Source organism: Ictalurus punctatus, chromosome 3 (genome assembly GCF_001660625.3).
Source record: "Ictalurus punctatus breed USDA103 chromosome 3, Coco_2.0, whole genome shotgun sequence".
Taxonomy (NCBI): domain Eukaryota; kingdom Metazoa; phylum Chordata; class Actinopteri; order Siluriformes; family Ictaluridae; genus Ictalurus; species Ictalurus punctatus.
Genome location: NC_030418.2, coordinates 20,514,807 through 20,535,981, shown reverse-complemented (window position 1 = coordinate 20,535,981; position 21,175 = coordinate 20,514,807). Strand labels below are relative to the sequence as shown.

Sequence of the window (21,175 nt, the reverse complement as noted above, 5' to 3'; positions counted from 1 at the left end):
ATATTTACCTTTGAAAGCAGGATTAATATAACAAATCAGTTGTAACTAGGGATGCACCGAATGTTCGGCAACCGAAATAAGTGAAAAGACAGAATAAATTTGACCGAACAATGACGTGTTTGATGACGCGACCAAATAGCCTAGCAACCAGAGTGAGATGCGCGAATGTCACGATGTTCTATGATGAAAAACATATATCCTGATGCGTGGCCACTTTCAGGATGACAAATGACTGATTGGTTTGAATATGAAAATGGTATCATTCATATGCTATGGCCTTTACAGTCATCAGACCTGAACCCAGTTGAAAAACTATTTGAGATAATATCTTTTGGAAGAATGTTCATCATTTTAGTACACATCCAGAGACTTGTGGAATCTATTTCAAAGTGCTTTGAAGCCTTATATAAGTTTAATTTCTCCATGGTAGACGTTCTTGGTCTGTTTATCTTATTTTGACCAGCATGCTCTTGGGAAAGGTAGGTAAAACAGCAGGGAAGGGATGTGCCAAATTACTTTGTTTAGCTCATGCTTGGTGAGAAACCTGTATAGAAGTCTACACTTTGGTGTGTTCTTTATTTTGACAACAGAAATAAAGGTATTCCTATGTATGTTATTTTGTACCTTATTTGGTGTGCTGAACTTTCCCTTTACTTGTCTGTTTTACCAGAAACTATGCTATGATCATGACTCATTTACACAAGAAGGCCATGAACTACATTTTAACAATGTATAAATATAATATGTAACTGTATATCTCTATAGAAATTATTAGCATTATTAGTTTATTACTTTTATTTTCAGCTGGTCCACATTATGATTGATATTGTGATTTAAAATCAAAGGAGAAAACTATTTAATGCTGAGCAGGTCCAGTTGACCACGATTTTGGGTCAAGATGACAAGAGAACAAATGTAGATGACTTTGAAAAAGGTTTCATTATTGGGGCATCGATGCAGGAGCTTCAGTTTCAAAAACTGCTGTTAGATTTCCACTCATCTCAGGAATCTCAGCTTTATGTCACCAGATCTCCGTCATGCTTTCTTTAGCCTATTCTACAATTCTACAATTATTTACTTCTATTAACTTTTAGTTCTGTGCTGCTATGAGCTAGAAAGTGTGGTTTTCCTCGGAGCGTTTCAGATCTGGGGAGTCTAATGAACACACACTGACACATGCATGCTCACAGAGATGTCCGATTTATTCATTCAAAACAGAAGTATTTATACACATTGCACACATTGATAACAGCAGTGTGTGGACGGTTTCTACTGGTCCAGGTGTCAGAGAGATTTAGACAAAACACACAGCACATAGTCATGATACAGAATGAGTCCTGTGCCATGCTGACATGAAAATACATAATAATATAATCAAGGGTAGCAGTTGATCAGCTTATTTAAAGAGGTACTCAAATGAATACAAGGTAATTAAATGAATACATTCATCATAGGTATTTGATAACAGTTCATAATATAAGATGGTACATGGTATAAGAGAATTTCCTTTCAACTGCAAAGGTGGATTTGTTTTAACAGGACCAGCGATGAAATTGATCTGCATTTAGATCCATGGAAAAGACATCAGTAAATAGAGTTGGAAGTTGTGGTCAAAGTGCACATTCAATTGCCGTGCTGTTTCATTTAACAGACCAGAGCCATGAACTAGTCTGATTGCCATTTCTTAAATGAGGCATGAGAGATTTATGACATATGTTTACTTTGTTAGATCAGGTTCAAATTATATGAATGAAGATTTTCCTCGTTACAGTTTTATATAGTGGAGTGCCAAAGATCTGTCTCTCCACAAAGTTAGTAAAGACTCCTAGTCCTGAAAGGCAATAGGTACAGCTGGGCTTGTGTGAAAAGTTCTTTGTTCTGCTTTCCCACGAGCAGACAATAGATTTATAATCCTCATGTTTCAGATCCCGTCATCCTCCCAGTTTCCCATATCCACTGCTCCTTCACACTGTAAATCAATATAAAGTGTGTGGATTGGGCAGACTGGCAAGAGCTCTACTGTCTGCCCTGTAGGCAGTTATAATGTATCTTTCTTTAGTCTCTTATACATTCTTCTGCTTTCTCTTTTTCCACTCTTATGAAGTAAAAATTTTAGTTCCCATATTTCATGTTGGTATAAGTTATATAGATCTGCAATACAGCTGGTCTCCTTCAGGACTGACAGAATTAATTTGCTGAAGGCAGTTAGCACAAGCTCTCGCATTGGTAAGCCCATCTTTCATTGTGTTGTCTTGGACAAGCAGGAGGATTCAGAATCATTATAAGGATAGAAAGTCATGATATTCTCTGGAAAAGTTATTTGTAAGTGAAGTTCCTATCAGGATTTATTGATTTTGACATTAATTGTATCATAAATGTTCAGACAATATAAGTAATGAATGTGCTGCTTGGGCTTTAGTGCTTAAAAGAATACGAAACTGAAATAGGGTCAGTCTTCATGAATAAACTAAAACACGCACACACATAGAAAGGGATCTTTCTAAGGGTCTATTGTTGAACTCCTTTTTGTTTTCAGCTGCCTGTCTACTCCTGATGGAAGTTTCCAATTTTCCCTCATGAAAACTCACCAGCAGCTTCTTTATAACTCATGAAAAAAGTGCACAGTAAGAAGCAGTGAAAAGGAGATTAGGTTGTGTTTAATTTTAAATGTCAGGTGCAATTGTGCTTTGGATCGCGAGAGTGAGAGAATGAGGACGTGGTGGGGGATGTGTTACATAGCTTTGTGTGGGGTGCTCTATTGTTTACGTTTCATTCGCAGATAGGACACCAGGGGGCTCATAGATAGGGAAAAGCTGCCTGATTGTTTATACCTAACTAGCCCTGAGAGAAAGAGAGAGAGAGAGAGAGAGAGAGAGAGAGCGAGCGAGCGAGCAGTGGGGGGTCGGGAGAGCTAACCAGCATTAGCTTTGCTGAATGGTCAGTGCTTCAGAGAGGGGAGGTACTAGTGTGAAGTAGCATCATATCATCCTCCTTCCTCCTCTCTCTTATTCTCTGCATCTTTTATTTAATACCTTGGTACACTATTTCGCTCTTCTACCCTTGAAGCTCTGCTGTTGTCACGGATACAAGCAGGCCTCAGCCTCCTCCCACTACCATGTAGAGACAGCATGTGAGAAGCGGATTATTGGATAGAGGAATCGGGAGACTCTGTGATGGGTAGATGCTGAGTCTGGCTACGCAGCCTGCCCCCGATGCCATCTTACCCTTGTTCATTTGACAGCGACAAGCAGACTCTGCGCTCCCCTTCCCCGTCACCCACCGTCTGGCGGAGGGGGAGGTGGAGAAGAAGGAGGTGCAGGAGGAGGACGGTGGAAAGGAGCAGGTGGAGGTGAAATTAGCCGAGAATGGGAGCAGTGGAGTCCACCGAGCAAGGACAGGTTCCCTGTCTGTTTCAGGAGCGTCCGGAGAGCATGTGAGTGAGGACAGAAAAGAAGAGAGGAAAGGAGAGGAAGGGGAGTTTCTTGAAGATCTCATTGTTGGCTCTTGTTATTGTTGTCATGAGAATATGCTGCGTAATGAACAGTTCACCTGTTCGGTTTGTCTTGTGTACATGCTCACTTTTGTATGTATGGATTCACTGAGCAGTGTTGTTGCGATAGCCAGATGGCCTCAGTGTAGATTTGTAAATGGTTATCAGTCAGGCATAGTGATTCAAGCATGCGATCTGAAACGAAGGCAATGGTTTATTATTGTGGACCTTCCATGGTGGATGACGTCATTTTTGTACCCGTCATGTATGGCTGTGTTTACATCCAGGTAGAACATATATTGAATAGAGTGAATGTGGTCAGATCTGGTGGATATGGGACTCTGTCTACCTTGGATATAGAGTGTGTTTTTGTGGGGGAATGGAGGGCAGTGCTGCATGGAGAAAGAGGACTGAGTGAGCTGGTGCTCCAATAGAAGGATAAAGTACATGAGAAGAAGGGGGGATGGTGATATGGCAGAAGAGAGAGTTATTTATGGCTCATACAGCAATGAGTATTTGAGAATAGGACAGCTAGGTGACTGTTACCTTTTTATAAGATACAAAAATGTACGTTGAGAAAATGCACCATATTCTCCATGTGATCATGATCTGGGGTTACCACACACACACACACACACACACACACACAAAGAGCAATAAGGCTAATTTTCTAGTGTTTGACCTATTGTCCTAAACTTTGGTCATAAACAAAAAATAATAAACAAAAAATGTGATGATTAAATCTCACATAATGGGCAAAGTGTGGAAAATTGTGCCAGCAGCTCTTTTGTCACTTTCTTTTAGGAAACAGGGGGATTGAACTCACATTTGAAAAATGGTTTTGAACATATGATAAGTGCTATTGTCTGTCACCGGTTTACCATGAAAAGGTGGAGGGTACGACTGTTGGTGTTTACAATGCACATATTCAGAGAATATGAATTTCTTGATGGGGTCAAAATGTAGGTTGTTTGTGCCTTCATCTTTTGTATAATGATTATTTTGGGGAACCACTATGCCAAGATAAATATTATTCAGCATTTTATGTGACTTTATTGGTTTAAGTTCATAGCTCTGGAGTATCTGATAGGTGGATGTTGGGATTGGTGAAGTCCTTTATGGGCACTTTATGCCACTTCAAATAAGAGTTAAGCACACCGTTTTGCATCAAAGAGTACAGTTAAGCTTTTTGTCTGCTTATGCAACCACTTCAAATGTTCCCATGTAATATTGTCATACCCTTTTTATTTATTTATTTATTTTTTTTTAATAAACTTAAATAGACTTTGCAGTGAAGTTCATAAGGTCCTTTGGACTATGAATATGGTTAACAATATTTGGATGTCAATTTGACACAAAGCACTCAGTCAACAGCACAGAACCCTCATTTTATATATATATATATATATATATATATATATATATATATATATATATATATATATATATACATACATACATATGAAATGTAGTATGAATACTGTGAAACAAGCAAAATATATAAATGTTTATTCTGTTGTCGGTGTTGCTTACTCCTCGATGTCGAGTTCACAATGATTCTTGGATTGGTTGCAGAAAACGTCATCTCATCATGACTCTGTGGTTTATTTTCTAGAAAAATGACCGTTTATTTGGAACATGCTTCTTATACTTAAATGGAGAGGCTTATTCTGTGGTCATGGCTCTGTTTCTCCCAGACTCTGTTATCATCTGTAAATCAAGGCTACTGACAAGCGGTTAGGCACCACTTTGTTATTATAAGCGTGTGTATCTTTTAAACAGTCCTCTTTGTTTATGTAGAGATTGCTTACATGTAAAATGACTTACATGTAAAACTTACAGCATTATTTCTGGATTTCTTACGGTAGTTGAGGCGAAGGGAAACAAATCCTGTTAGAGGTTTTTGGACACATTTATTCACAATGTTTCAAGAAATGCTGCACAAAGAAAACTTGACCAAAACCAGGAAAACCAATTTCTTCCACTAGAGCTGTGATGTTTAGACATCTTTCTGCTAAACTAAAACAGTAAACTAGGCCTCTGTTTGGGACTTTTCCTGACTTCTTAGTATTGATTTCAAACCAAATGCCTAGAGCACGTAACTGTATTCAGTGCTGTCAAGCTTAAAAAGTACAACAGATACTAGATCCTTGATGATATATGATGTTTCATGACATTATAGTGAGACACAGATGGATCATGTGGGATTTGGTGGGTTGAGGCACTAATTCTTATTAACCACTATATTTCATGATCCATTTGGGATTACTGGCCAATGGGATGACTCATGAAATGGGATTTGATAAGCAGGACTAGAAATCAAGGCTACTGGCTGCTGGTGTTTGCATTTCAAATTCATTTTTTAGCATGAGATGAATGGCTGCAGGTTTTTGGGGCATGGCATGTAGAAGAAATTAAATATTGAAAGAGCAGAATTACTTCAGCACAAGGAGAGCTGGTGCATTACTGCATGCCGCAGAATGGAGATGGAAAATAACTGTCTCAGGAATTTTGTTTATGTGCTAAGTATGCATTACTTTTCCTAAGTATTACAATCTCCCTATGGTTTGGCATTAGATTATTCCCCTGAGTTTCTGCATCTCATATAAACATGCACTACAGCCAGTGAACATATAAATCCAAAGCACTGAGAATAGAGTAGTGAATGCTATTATGCAGGCTTGTCTATCATGTATTTGTTTTTATTTTAATTTGATTGTAATTCTGGTTGTTATAGTGCAGTAAATGTTTCATCTTCTCATAACACAAATGAATATCCACCAGTTATTTCCTGCTTCTGATTTTCTCAGGAACAGACATTGGGAAAGGGAACACTTCGAGCACACAATAAAGGGAAGTGAAGGGTAACTGAACATCACATTGCTAGCATTGCTGAGAGTTGCTGGTTATTATGGGGGAAGAAGATGTTTTTCAGGACTTATTTTATTTTACTCTGAAAGGTGTGAAAAAGAGAAACAGTTATCTAGTTTGGAGCTGAGAACTGAACCTAATAATGATGTACCAACCAAAACTGCTGTAAAGTGTATAGTGTATACTGCTGAGTATTATATAATCAGCAGTATTTCCCCCCTCTGTTCCTGTCTGCTTTGTCTCCCCCTCTTGGCCTCTAAATATCATACAATGTAGTCTATTTCTGACTTTTCTTTTATAAATCACATTCCAGCATTCAGAAGAAATGTATCATTACTTCCTGTATTGTATTTTTTTTGTTTGTTTTATCTGAATTCTAAATAATTAGACTAGAGGATAGCCTAGCAGATACTAATAGAGTAGAATTATATGCTGCCATTCACATCCCTATATAGTGACATATACAATGCAATATAAGATTCATTAGGAATCATGTAATGAACCTCTTAGTTATTAGTTTACCATATTTGTTTATTTTTTCCTAGCCTGTAGGTGTGGAACACTCATCCTCCTCTTTCAGCAGAATAGGTCTTCTCAGACAGCACACTCATACACAGAAATGACTTCCGTATGGCTGGGACACACTGGCAAGCACAGGCTCGGTGCTGACGTATATGTGTGCCAGGGATTCTGGCTGTTTCCATGCAGACAGTGCTGGCTGTATCTGTCTTTTTGTTTCCTTCCCTTTTGTCTCCTTCTGCTTGCTGCCAATGTTTCGTTCTTCTTCCCTTTATCCTATATTTTTCGCCCATGCTGTCAACAGTGCAGGGAGTTTCCGTTGTCTTTCACTGAAGCAGTAGTTGTTTAGTGTCATAACAGCAGTTATTTCAGTTCCTTCCAAATTAGCAGGAACTAATAGCAGTAAAACCGTTTGTTCTCTGGGTTCTCGTCTAAGCATTGCTTCATTCAAAAATGCAGTGCAGCAAAAATGGCTTTAAAAAAACTCAGGGGAAGCATATGCTTGGTATTACAGCACTGCAACTCATATGTTCTGTGGATATTTGAGAAATAAATTAGCACTTTACATAACCATACACTGACAGGACCACTTTTTGTGCATTTGTGTTTACTGTGATAAATGTAACCAATTAAAGATGTGCGATTATATGTGTGCACATTTGAGAGAAAGAAAAAGGACAGGCTCAGCCAAGATTTTGTGTAAGCTATCAGTGTGTGCCCAGGGAAGCATATGGCCTGAGACATAGTTGCCATGGCAACAGTCTGTTTGCAAGGCTATGGCAAAATTTCCCTACAAAGAACAGAGGTGGGTGGAATAAACTGATCACCCCATTAGTTTTGTCAAATACTAATACTAATATGAGTTTAGTAGCCTCATACTGCCCATACCCAAAACAAACAAAAAAAATGGTTTGGAAAGCATGAGAGTGATATCTACTAGACAGGTAGAATGAATGAATTATATAATTGTACAGAAAACATCATTCTTTATCGAGTTTAATTCTAGAGTTATAGGATGTAGTTCAGTAGCAAACAGTCATTGTTTTTCCAACCAACTAGATCATCATTGGTGCTCCTCCTCCATAGAGATAAAAAGGTTTAAACTTTGGCTTTGGCATTGACCACCCTGAGTGATGCTTAGCTCTCTCCACTTTATTCATTGATTTCCACCGTCACTGATCCAGCATCTCACATTAGAAACACACTTAAACCATGTGTATTGTAAGTGGACACAGATGTTCCTAAATCCCCCATGGCTTTGTTCACACTGACAGAGTGCACACACAGCAGGTGGGCTTGTGCCATTGAACATGAGTGAAAGCCCTTAGCATGAGCTGGATCAATATACTTTTCACCTCAGATAGTCTATGTAGCTGCCTATGGGTTTGGCACTGTGTTGTGGTAAGTGTAGTCACAGATTATAAGAGCTGTCTGATACTAACCCTGCTTTCTGTCCTCTTGTGTGCATTTAGTATGGTTCTGCTCCCAGTTTGATTCTACTGCTGTAGTCATGAATATTCATCACAGTGATGCTCTTTTCCTTCTCAACTAGGTTGGTGGTTTTTACAGTCAATATTTCCTCAATCAGCCTTTGGTCAGACTGCTCAAGACTGTTCTGGAGTATTGATGGAAGATAAAGGCTAAAGCGTTGTGTGTTCTCTTTACACCTAGAACTGCACAATAATAGCTAAATGAAAGATCTTTGGTCAAGATTGAAGTCAAGATTTGCTATTGCTTATACTACTATTCAGTCAAGTTTTATTGTACTTTAGCGTTTTAAATAGAAAATTTAAGAGAAATGATTGTTCACTCACTATAAGCCTATACCTCTTCATAATGTGGCATGGTGGCACAGAGGATAGAGTTGAACCTTCACAGCTCCAGGGTCTGATCCTGAACTCGGGTTACTATCTGTGTAGAGTTTTGCAAGTTCTTTCCTTGTCTGCGTGGATTTCCTCTGGGTTTTCCGGTTTCCTCCCACTGTCCCAAAACATGCAGGTAGGCCGATTGGCTAAGTTAATTGTTTCAGTTTGGATTTGTGTGTGTATTGTGCCCCGTGATTAATTGGTGTCCCATTTGGGATGAATTTTGTCTTGTGCCCAGACTTCCCAGTATAGTCTCCGGATCCACTGTGACCCTGGCCAGTGGTTACTGATGATGAATGAATAAATGAATGAATTTCTTAACATCTTTAAATCACAATCACAAATGGGATTCACTTCACTTTGTTACTACAGTTGATTATGTTTATTTGATTGAGGAATTCAAATTGATTAATTGTGCAGGTACAGATAGAAGAAGAAAACACATGTGCATGCCTAATCTGTATGTTAGATCAGTACTTGGGCTTTTGAGTGTAATTTGAATACATTTATTAGATTTAAGTACAGCAAGAAAAGATGGGGTAAGGTGATAAGAAGGTGAATGTGCAGTGCAGTGGAAACAGGCTTAGAAAGGACTACTACACTGTTACACATTACACTAACTACTTAGACAGAAGACCTGTTTCTCTGCCTTTTACAAATGTTTGAATTATTACAGTATATTTGCTGCGGATAGAATCGTGAACCTGATTCACTGCTCAGCATGAAGGCAAGGGGATGCTGAGAAGAGTGAGGGAGTGTGAGAGAGAGAGCGAGAGAGTGCGAGAGAGAGAGGAAGGATGGGGTGGGGGTGGGGATGCGGGTGGGAGGGGAAAAGGCAGACAGTGAGGAGTGCAGAGAATGAGAGAAACAGGCAAGAGAGAGGGAGGCTGGGAGCCTGTAGGTGGTGATTATCTGTCTCTTTTGGAAAACCCCACTAAAGGAAATGCTATAGGATGAGCCTATAAGAACAGCCAGTGTGTGAGCTGTACTGTAGCAGAGAGGAGAATGGGAAGAAGGCTTGTATGAGGAGTGAGGAGCATAGCTCATTGACAGAGCAGCTGGAGTATTTCTGCATTTGCAAGTGTATACCTAGTGGTGGTGATGGCCATGAATGCATGGCATGCTCTGTCCCCATTGCAGTGGGCACGATGGGGCTGGGATACATTGCTGGGGGGCTCTGGCAAAGGGGACGAGGGAGACCCTACACTTGGACTTCTCCAGCGCCTCACCTGGAGCTCCAGAAGCAACTATATGATCAAGGCTGGTAGCGGGCCGGTGAGGCAGAGGTGAGAGATGCTGTCAAGCACTGAGACGAATTAGTCGGACACCGATGCAGGGAGATTGGGTGGGGTCTGCAAATCAGGAAAAATGTTGCGGACTTGAATCATGATGATTGTATTTGAATGAATAATCCACTGTGAATTTTTAACTGCCTAGTCTGTGTACCTATGTGTGCCTATGTCAGATAATCTGCCTGTATATTCATCTTAAAGCCCTGATTACACAGACATTAAGATATTTTGCACTAATGATTAGCACTAAAATGGCATTTAGAAAGGCTTTTTAAGTAGCTTAATGCTTATTGTGGCTTATTGTATATGTGAAAGTGGTTAGTTTGTGTGTATGGATTGACTGTGAGAAAAAATAGAAAGAAAGGGGGAGGCAGAGGCAGGGCTGCATGTCAGATCCATGGTGTCCATCATCTTACAGCAGATTCAGCGCTTTGATTTCCAGCTGTAGCCCAACATTCCTCCAGCGATAGAAAAAACATGCTGCAAAGTGTGTGCCATAAATGAACAGGCCGCTAAATGCATTCTAATGTCTCTCCATGTGGTCTCAGAGTGTGATGGTGATGGGAGCAGTGCTGATATCCTGCAGTGCTACTGGCTCATGACGTGAAATACAAAAGCTTATAAATAGAGCTGACTATATAAACTATATGCAACACATTTGGTTTTGCTTATTTAAAAACGTGAATTTATATTTCAAAATCTGAAATGCGTCCTAAGTCAAATGAGTATCAGAGTGCAATAATGATGTTCACTACTGTATATTCTCTATACAAATGACTGTCAAGAGTCCAGTCACCAACACTCATTACTTTAAATATGCAGATGATACTGCCATTCTTGCATTGCTTAATAAGGACAATGATTCTTTTTTCCGGTTCTTATGTATGGTGCCATTTGTTTTTTCCATATGCTAACATTTACCAATAAGAACAAACTCTTGAAGATAACTAATTTAGCGAGAAAAAATATTGGTATTCCCACCCCTAATTTATCAGACTGTGTCATTTCATATACGCTCCAGAAGGCACATAAAATTTTAAATGATCCAGACCACCAACTTTATCAACATTTCAACCCCCTTCCTTCTGGCCGCAAGTATAGACTACCCATGTGCAGAAAGGCCAGCTATGGCAGGAGTTTTGTTCATATATTGCTATACATATATTGCTATACGAGCGTTTAAACAATAGGTAATCAGCCATAGTGATACCATCTTATACTCTGGCATTTGTTGTATGATCCTGATGTTTTCTTTTTGTTCCTTTCTCCCCTCTATGCCTGTGATTGTTTATGATGGTTTATATGTAAGGTGTTGTGTTTATGTTTTTCTATGCACCCACGGTGGAAACAAATTTCCTCTCTGAGGACAAATAAATGATCTATCTATCTACCTTACACATGTACATCTTTTAATAACATGATTAAATCTAATTCATATGGCATGAACTGTATACACTGGGTTGTCAGTTTATTGGTATACCTAACTATGTATCTCAGTGCAGTATTATATAATTGACTATCTCTCTGTTTTTCCCTTGGTTTGTTTTAGGAGCTCAGACTCTGATGGCACGTTTGAGACTCCTGAATCCACCACCCCAGTGAAGACCGCAGCCCCTCCACTTCCCTCAGACAAGCAGCCGGAGCCTATCACAGTCACACAGCCCCTGATCCCCACAGACACAGGTAATCACTGACAAACACAATCATCATTACAGCTGGCCAAAGATGGAGACTTATCTATCAACATGATCATCATTTTTCTGCCTGTGTTTATATACTGGATATTTGTTAACTGTTTACAAAGTGTGCATGGTTTCTGATACATTTATTATGTTTTCCATCACAACCAGAAAAGTAATATTTAACAGAATAAACCTCATTGTAGACTATTACATACAAAAAATACCACAGACACAATACCAAGCACTTCACAAGTGTTTACATGGATTATGTGTATTTTTGTATGATATGAAATCTTTCTTTGTGTTTTATTTATTTATTTTTTATTTTTAGACAAAGAGGTTGGCCACGCAGGCCCTCTAGAGGAGATCAGAAGTAGTGAATTTAGATGAGCAGAGTGGCTACATATAAGAATATCAGTGTTTATCTGGAGCTTAACTGCATGGAATTAGACTTGACATGACTTTTGGTGTATAAGCAGAAATTAAATGAAATTATTAAGTGCAATATAATTGCAGCTTTTTTTTTTTTTAAATCAGCTACAATGTAGGCAGGCTTTAATATCATTTTTATTCCTTATCATAGCAGAACAGAAAGACATGTACACAGTATACACTCAGATACAAAACTGTCAGATACTTTGAACATGAACAGAATACTAAACAAATACTGTACACACACACACACACACACACACACACACACACACACACACACACACACACACAATACACATAAATAGGAGAGTGTATGAAATCAACAGGCAGTGCACTAGAGGGCACAATTCAGTGGCAGACAGGTTTTGCACACACAGTATGTGTAACAGAGCATTGAGTGAAACATTGAATCGAAACTATAGTTTAATAATAATATTTATACACTTTAGGTTTTATGGATAGTTGATGGTTCAAAATGTTCAAAAGGGGTTCTTCATCAGGGGTTCTACAAACAAAGTGAATATTTTCTGAAAAGGAAAGAAGTACACTTTTGGGTAGGGGTAGATGGAACCTTTTTTGTATATAGACACAGATTCTGCAGCAGGTGTGAGGAATATATGCAACAGTATGAAGAATGTATTAAAACTAAACATTTCTCGCATTATACTCAACCGTTGTCTTCATTTAAAGAACAACAAAGCCAAATCAAATTCAGTAGGCTGCTGGAAATACAAAAATTCTTAAAGCCTTGGATTATTTTACTGTTACTCAGCACAAGATATGTCAATGTCAATGTGCCTACCGTTTTAACACAAGCAAGCTTAGGTACAAAACTAAACTCTATTAAAAATCCTGCCTTTTATGCTTCTGTTTTCCAGACTCCTGTCCTCTGCCTGCCTCTACAGTAGATGACTGCGCTAGTGAGGTGCTAGATACTCCTTCTTTCCATCCTCCCAGTCGCTCTGCTTCCACTGTCTTTGATGAAGACAAGCCCATTGCAAGCAGTGGCACCTACAATATCGAACACATCCTTACCACTGAGTCCATCTCAGCACCAGCATTTGATTCGGGCTCATCAGGGCTAGAGAGTCGTACACCCCTAACCCGCTCACTCAGCTTCCAGTCTGGGGATTTAGACAGCTCTAGTCCTGGAGAAAGACCTGCAGAGGGAGCCTCTAACAGATCCACTCATCCTCGTTCGGAATCTTTCAGTGTAGGCACAGAGAGCGCCCCTGGGACTCTACGACGGGTCAAAAAGCCTCGACCAGGCTCTTTGAAGAAAAAACCTCTTTCCAGGCAGAACTCAAACCCTGAGAGTGCCACTTCCAGAACTGTCTCATCCAGCAGTACCCCAGAGGTGAAGAAGAAAGGGAAGCCTCTTGCAGATGGTCCTCTACAAACACAAGAGGAGAAAGAGTGTCCCTCGGCTTCTCCCAGCTCAAGCCCTGCTGGCACCCTCAGGCGGACCAGAATCAAGTCTCGAGTAGAGAGTCCTCCACCTGTTGTGGAGGAGAGTAGCCTTGCTCAAGGACCAGTGGCTGCAAAAGCACAGGAAGAGATTTTGTCAGTTCCTGAAGAGGTCTCCCCCACCCCTCCCAGTGCCACTTACAAATGGGACCCAGATAACTTTGAAAACATTGATCCCTTTTGCACAGGCGGCAGTAAGCTTGCCAACTCTCCTGTCTTGGGTAGGAAACCTGATTTTATCCCTGCCCCTGACCCCACCCCTATTCCTACAGAGGAGCCCCCTGCTGCTCCTGTACCTCCCTCAGAGAAAACCTTCAGCATTGAGGAGCAGCCAATCACCAAGCGGCAGTCAGTCAGACTGGAGTTTGATTACTCAGAGGAGAGTGGAGATACACTACAGGACATTCCTCCGCCTCCCAAAAAACTGGGCAAGAAGCAAGGGGGCAAGATGCCTCTTAGAAAACCAAAGCTGGGGATTAAGAAGGCCCCCCCACAACCTGAGCAGTTAGACAACACACCTGCTGCGGTCCATTTAAATGACAATGATGACATTCCTAAGTCATCCTACAACATTGATCCTAGCAAATGGGATGATCATAATTTTAACCCTTTCTCTGCAGGGAAAGGCATCCCTAACTCCCCTCCCAAGTCCAGGGCAAGCTACAACTTTGATCCTAACTCGTTTGATGACTCCATTGACCCTTTCAAGCCATCCACCCAGATGGGAAATTCACCTCCAAAAGTGGCATCTTTAGAAGTGTCCAGCAATGACAATGAAAATGACAATGACAATGTTGATGAGCTGGAGGATCGAAATCAGAATAAGCCAGCCAAAAACAAGAAAAAGCCCCTCAAATCGTAAGTCTAAGCCCAGCATCAGAGTAGTTGTCTTGTCCAATGTAAGCATGTGTTCTATTCATCTTATTGTGGACATGAGAGAGAGAGAGAGAGAGAGAGAGAGAGAGAGAGAGAGAGAGAGAGAGAGAGAGTGTGAGAGAGTGAGAAAGAGAGAGAGAAAGAGACAGAGACACCAGTCTGCATGTCACTTGTTCCCATGTCACTTTCATGTGTCACAGGAAGTCCAGTGGTTTTTCTTCTCTCTGTTGTACCTTGTAAGTAAAAGGATGAAAGAATAAACAAGCATCAGTAATGATAACATACATCACCATTTGCTTTCTGACTACAGCATTTGTAATAGTTTATTTTCATAGGATTTCATTTGCCATCATAGAGAACTTTTTATCTTTAACTCAGACATCGTTCTAACTTTTAAGTCATGTCCACATCATCTACACCCTGACACATAAATAATAAAAATCAGATTTTATGGCATTCTGATGCTGGTCATCCATACTGGATGCTGGTTGCTTCATCTGTGTAGTGAGCAATTTGAAGTAAGCCTCAGGGTAACATTAACTCTACTGTATCTGAGCCAGGACTTAGACTTGTGCTATAAAACAACATATGTGAAACTACATATTTATGTTTATTTTTATTTTTGTTTATTATTTTATCTTTGTTTATTTTCCACCAGGGGTTAAATTAATGTGCAAGCCCAATTTCAGAGGACTACCAGTATACAGTTAGAGGAGAAGCCAACTTCCAAAAAATAGTAGAATACAAGGGGAAAACTGCAAACCACATACACATAATACACTAACAATAGCATTGAGTGGAAAGCCAGTTACTAATTCTGAAAAATGCACCAGTATTTCACTCTTGATAAAGGTAGGGTCAGTGATTTTTAAGTCAGAACACTTTGTGTAATATTTGATTCTTCTCACATTATGGCAGCTGTGAATAAGCTACCTATGCAGACGAGAAGCTCCAGTGTCAAGCTGTAAATGGGAGAAGAAAACAGTTGTGATGACCACTGACATTATGTCAATCAAGACAAAGACCTGACTATAAATCATGTTGCAGAAGGCTACCCCTTTTGCACTAGCATTCGCTTGTGTTCAAGCTTGTGGTACACTTGTAGGTGGTTTGGAGGTATAGCGTTGGAGGGAACACCAAAGAGAAGAGTCTGTATCTGCTTAGAATTTGAGTTTCAAAATAACTAGATTCATCTAACTAAAGCTAAAATCACTGACTATACCTTTAACTGTATTTACTTAGACATTCTTTATATAATTGTTAAATGCTGGCTGTTTAGAATTTAGAAAAAAAAGGCAACACAGCAGGTATGTATTCAAATGAAGTTTCACAGAAAACAAGACTGAAAACTTTATATCCTAAATGTTCTACGAAAATTCAAGGAATGAGGCATTTGTTCTGTTTCATACTTGTTATTGAAATTAAACAGTGGTAAGCTTCAGCCCTCATGATGTAATTTTTTTGTGTTTCACAGTAACACATTTAGAGTGAAGAAGTCACCAAAGAGGTCACCTCTATCTGAACAGGTTGCACAGGTGACAAAGACTGACATTCTGAGAATTTATAAGGAATTAATGAGTAAAATAAATAGCATAATACAGATATAGTTCAATAGTTGTATCTGCTCCTTATTGAGAGGTCAAAATATTATGCTTCATGATCCTAAAATCACAGAATTGTTAGATTGAACCTTATAAACTCACTTTGTTGTCAGTTGTTTTTTTTTCTTATTGGCCATTTCTTCACTGTCAGCTCTACAATGTTGTGTTTTTTCCTACCATCTCACTCAACATCACCCCCTTCAGGACTCCTCTGGTGATGCCATGCCTGATCACCTTCAGGACCATGCCACAGATGAAGAGAAATTGGCCTCCTCTACCAATCAGAAATGGGCAGCTCGGCATGACTTGCAAGTGGAGTTGACGTCTGACGTCCAGGACTTTCCTCAGCCTTCTGACCTCACTGCCTTCGTCAATGAGAGCAGCTTACCAGCACAGAGCCATGGTGAGAGCTGGGGACAGACAGAATAGTTGTGGGCGTGTGTGTGCATCTGTATGTGTACTTTCCTTTTCCATGAACATACAAGTGTCATATTCATAGCAAAATTTTAGATTTATTTGTCTATATGTGTCTATAGTCTAACACCTTTTTGTTTTGCTCTGGAAAAAAAGATTCATTCAAGTATTACCCCCTTTAGATACTGATCATCTATAGAGAATTTGCAATAATTAAACACGCAAATACATTTTCAATAATTTGAACAGTTAACAAACTCAGTGTACAGATGCTTTGACAAAAGGAAATGACCATTTCAGATGATGTAGAGTTTCAGGCATAGCTTACAACATGAGATAGCACTGGACTACAGATACTGTACATTTATGATTATTTCTCATAAACAAGCTACTTTTTACTTAATAGAAATCTAACCCCTTAAACTCCCAGGATCTGTCATCAGATTCACGCTTACATTCCTCACTCTCATAAGTACATTCTTTGAGCATTAGATTTGCTGTAGTTACTGAATACTTAGCTGCTGAATCATGTGTATTTAGAGGAATAAATTAATAGCATGACAGGAGTTTGAAGGGTTCATATGCCAGGGTGGTGAATTAAGTGTTAAAATTGAATCCCTGTCTCTTAAAATAACATATGAGTTATACTGTATGTGCTTCTCAGGAATCTTGTTAGCTCATGTAAAGAGAATTTTGCAGTTATGGCTCTCATTCGAGTGTGTTATGATGCTGCACATGTACAGGAGTTTGATAAGATATAGGTGGCTTGTTGAAGACTTTCCTCTTCCGGGTCTGTAGCTGTCAGCTGAGATATGATATTAATTGACAAACAAATTGAGAAGAAAATAAAAAAGGAGTAAAAAAAAAAAAGAGAGAATAGATGAATGATTTAAATATTAAGTGTATTACATTTCTTATTTACACTTGGCACTAATTTGATAAAGTGATATTAGCTGTCTCAGTGATAACAGTTTGGATGATAGCACAGGTTGAAACAGCTTATCTGGGTCACAGCAGCGTGAGTGTGTGTGTGTGTGTGTGCATGTCAGTGTGTTTATCAGATGTACTACAGTGATACTGTCCTGCTTATGCTCTCACTTCATTATTGTAAGTCCAGAGGCCAAAATGGGTTTGCTGCAGAGAGGGTGTGTATTGACTGTGGTGTTATCATCTTTGCAACTAGTCATTGCACTGGAGTTGTTCAAACTCACTTCCTGTGTTTGTCTTCTCTGTGTTTTCTGTCTACGTACAGACTATGAGATTGAATACATGGAGAAGATTGGAACTTCCACTCCAGTAAGTATCTATTTTAGTGGTTAGCTAAAAATCACACTGAGAATACTGTACCAGTAAGAATAAACCGAATTATGTTCTACTTCTGTCAGTGTGTTCATTCATCGGGGTCACTTTGTGTTTGCCAGCCTTTGTCAGTGAAAAAGCCGTCCCTCTACCTAAATCTGGATTCAGTGACAGATAGTACAAACCAGGGATCCAGTATACACCACTCAGGACCCAACTCCCCCTGTACTGGGTAAAACACACACACATACACACTCACACACACACACTCACACACGTGCACACACACACACACACACACACACTCACACACGTGCACACACACACACACACACACACACACACACACACACACACACACACACACACACACACACACACTTTTGTTTGTTTTTCTTACTGCCCTTGTGAGGACCTTCCTTTGACATAATTATTAATGCAGCGAATTAATGCTATACCTTCATATAAATCTAACCCTAAATCTAACCAAGACAAATACAGTTTACTTTCTGGGGAGCATTTAAAACTGTCAGATATTTCTTTCCTATCCTTCCTATCCACATGCACACACCCTGCTTAAAATCTCAATCCTTGATAAAGTTTTACTTGTGCATCCTCTGTAGGAGTTTTGAGGAAATGGAAGCTAAGATCTCAGTGGAGGGAAAATCACCTGTGCTGTCGTCTTGTGGAGCCCCAGAGTCTCTAATACTGGAGAAGAGCAAAAAGAGGGAAGTCCATTCCCAGAGCTGGACACAAAGCAGTGAGAGAGATGGAATGGTCAGTATGATTAATCAAACTTTGGAAGTGCAACCAGATATTGCTAATAACATGATCATTAATTGAGAAAATGTTTAATAAATTCATCTGTAATTTCAACCTCTAGAGGGAGACAAATGGCAGGTTTTATGTCTGTCTATGGTCATTGTGATGTTCTGGGTTTAGCCTGTAAACAGCCTGCTATCATTTTGGCATCTCATCCACTTCGCATAACATAACAGAACCCCACCAGAGAAACAAGACAAACAAAATTCCAGCTTAACGTTTACACCAGGCCACTTTGGTGAGACATCATGTGTGTTTGCATCACATTTCTGACACCCACACACCTTCCTCCTCCTCCTCCTCCTCTTGTCCTTCTCCCACTGTAAACTCCATAACAGTCCCCCTCTCAAGGCCCTGGGGAGCCCGCAGATCTATCCCTCTTAGACAGGCTGAGTGAGTCAGCCACCCCTCTCAGCTACCTGGAGCCTGACCTGGCAGAGACCAACCCCACTGCCTTCGCCCACAAACTGCAGGTGTGTAGAAAGTGACATGCCTGCTGAGCCCCTTACTCTCCTTCTCCCCCTCAGACCTCTTCTGATGGACTGTGTGCTTGAATGGTGGCATCTTTGTGTGAGTGGTTTCATTCAGCTTTGGCGTTTTTTGCAAAAGTCATTTTGCATTTTATTTTAGTTGTCTATGTGCTGGTGTATCTCTCTGTCCTCAATGTCTATCACATCTGTCTGTGTTAGTTGTTCTTGGGCTGAGGTCAACCCAGCAACACATTTTTTTTTTCTTTCAGGTTTTCAGTTCTTTTCTTAGTACAGAAAAAGGTGTTGAAGATTGTGTCTGTGCTAATCGCATATATGCTACAGATGTGATAGAAATAGTCCAGGTTGAGAAAACTCTTGAATATTTCTTTGATTTGAACTGTGATCAAAGCTTATGTGGCTTTTTTTTTCAATGTGTCCAAATCCAAATTAAATACTTGAACAATTTCGATGATAGAGATGGACTTGGCCTCAGCTCTGAACATCATATGTAACATTATACTTGTATGTGTAATACAGGATGTGTGTCTATACTGCGTTCATATAGGTGTGTGTGTGTGTATGTGTGTGTGTGTGTGCGTGTGTGTGTGTGTGTGTGTGTATGGGAGTGTTAATGTATTCTTCTGAACTCAGTGAGTTCAAATAAGAGGTGAGAGTTTGAACTCTAACCCGTCTCTCCCTCCTCGCCCAATACCCTTTCCCCTTGCGTTGCTGCTTTTCCTTTTCCCTTCTCCTCCTCCTCCTCCTCCTCCTCCCCCTGCGTCCCAGGAAGAGCTAGTCCTTGCAGCTCTGAGGATTGAGGCTCTGCAGGTAGCCCAAAACATCTCTCAGAGCCCTTCTCTATCCACTGTTTCCCCTCAGGTATTGCTCTGTGCCATTGTGTGTGGGTGTGCTGGGGTGTGTTTATGTGCGTGTTTTCCATCTGCAGTAGCAGAGTGTTTGCAGTGCTGTGTGTGGGAGCACGTGTGATTCCTTTACCTGACTGCATCCTGGTGTGAGTGCATACCCACCTACTACCTCAACATATTTATGGGAGTGGCCCAACACTCACATTCATCCCTGGTTCCTGTCATGTGACTTCTCTAACCTGGCTCCTGCTCCCTGACTGGTGCTGCTCCCTCCCAAACCGACACCCTCTCTCTCGAGAGTGGAGTGTGTGTCTTCTGTAAGGGCTTTGTGACAATCCTGCATGTTTGCCTGGATAGGAGATGCATAGAAACAATGATCAATGTGACTTGGGATGCTATGCTGGGGTTTAGTTTATGTAGCAGTCTTGTCCTAATACATGCTGAGTGTCTCACCGCTGGTTTGGAAATTGTGAATAGCACTCTTATTGACTAATATCTTTTTTTTGAGAAAAAAGTGGGCCTTTGGCAAAAAATAATTAATCCATTCATTCACAAACACATTTGTGTTCTCCCTGGGTTGTCTCAAGTGGAGGGTGGGGCCAAGTGCAGTATTTTTCTTGCAGGGTCTGGGATGGGCGAATGTGGTGTGTGTTTGGTGCTGTTTGTACCGTACAAATAAACGATAGAACCAAACACAAACCGCACCTGAATGACAGCCTAGTAAATTAAGCAATTCTTAAATATTAAGGATTTGAATTGCCATAGCTATTTACCAAGGATTATTTCTCTAACAATGTTCACACCTTGAAGGCTTCAATGGCATAAATTCCCGTTTGAGTCTCACAGAGTGAGGCAGTAAGTGTGCTCCATTACTGCTCTGGCATGTACCTGCACACCATTCAGATGCCATCTCAGCTGGCTGCTAAGCCAGATCATCCACTTAGATTTAGTGGCGAAAGACAGTGAGTACATAAACAGTGAGCACATAGAAACTTAAAACAGACACCGAGACTGGTTTAAACGAAGTTGGTATCTATGATTGATATGGAAATATGTGCAACTCAAACAGAAACCTTGCTGTTTGTGGCCATATTTGTGAACTGTAATTGCAATTAATTTTTTATCTCATTCTGTATGATCACAACCATTTCTCATACACGCTCTGACAGGTCTGCCATGTTTTTGTTTACAGTTGTCGTTTGCTGC

At 40.1% G+C, this 21,175-nt stretch overlaps 1 protein-coding gene across 6 annotated transcripts in view; it reads left to right on the top strand.

Moving 5' to 3' along the window:
• tacc2 (transforming, acidic coiled-coil containing protein 2) overlaps positions 1-21,175 on the top strand; it is a 46,574-nt gene that overhangs the window by 15,441 nt on the left and 9,958 nt on the right. For 3 of the 6 annotated variants that reach the window (XM_053679730.1, XM_053679731.1, XM_053679735.1), the window contains exons 4-12: positions 11,587-11,720; positions 13,033-14,479; positions 15,972-16,032; positions 16,303-16,501; positions 17,765-17,808; positions 17,934-18,043; positions 18,435-18,588; positions 18,972-19,106; positions 19,890-19,982. In XM_053679730.1, coding sequence (XP_053535705.1) covers positions 11,587-11,720; positions 13,033-14,479; positions 15,972-16,032; positions 16,303-16,501; positions 17,765-17,808; positions 17,934-18,043; positions 18,435-18,588; positions 18,972-19,106; positions 19,890-19,982 — 2,377 coding nt within the window. The remainder of the gene's footprint in view (positions 1-11,586; positions 11,721-13,032; positions 14,480-15,971; positions 16,033-16,302; positions 16,502-17,764; positions 17,809-17,933; positions 18,044-18,434; positions 18,589-18,971; positions 19,107-19,889; positions 19,983-21,175) is intronic. The other 3 variants (XM_053679732.1, XM_053679733.1, XM_053679734.1) reach the window with 2 other exon arrangements.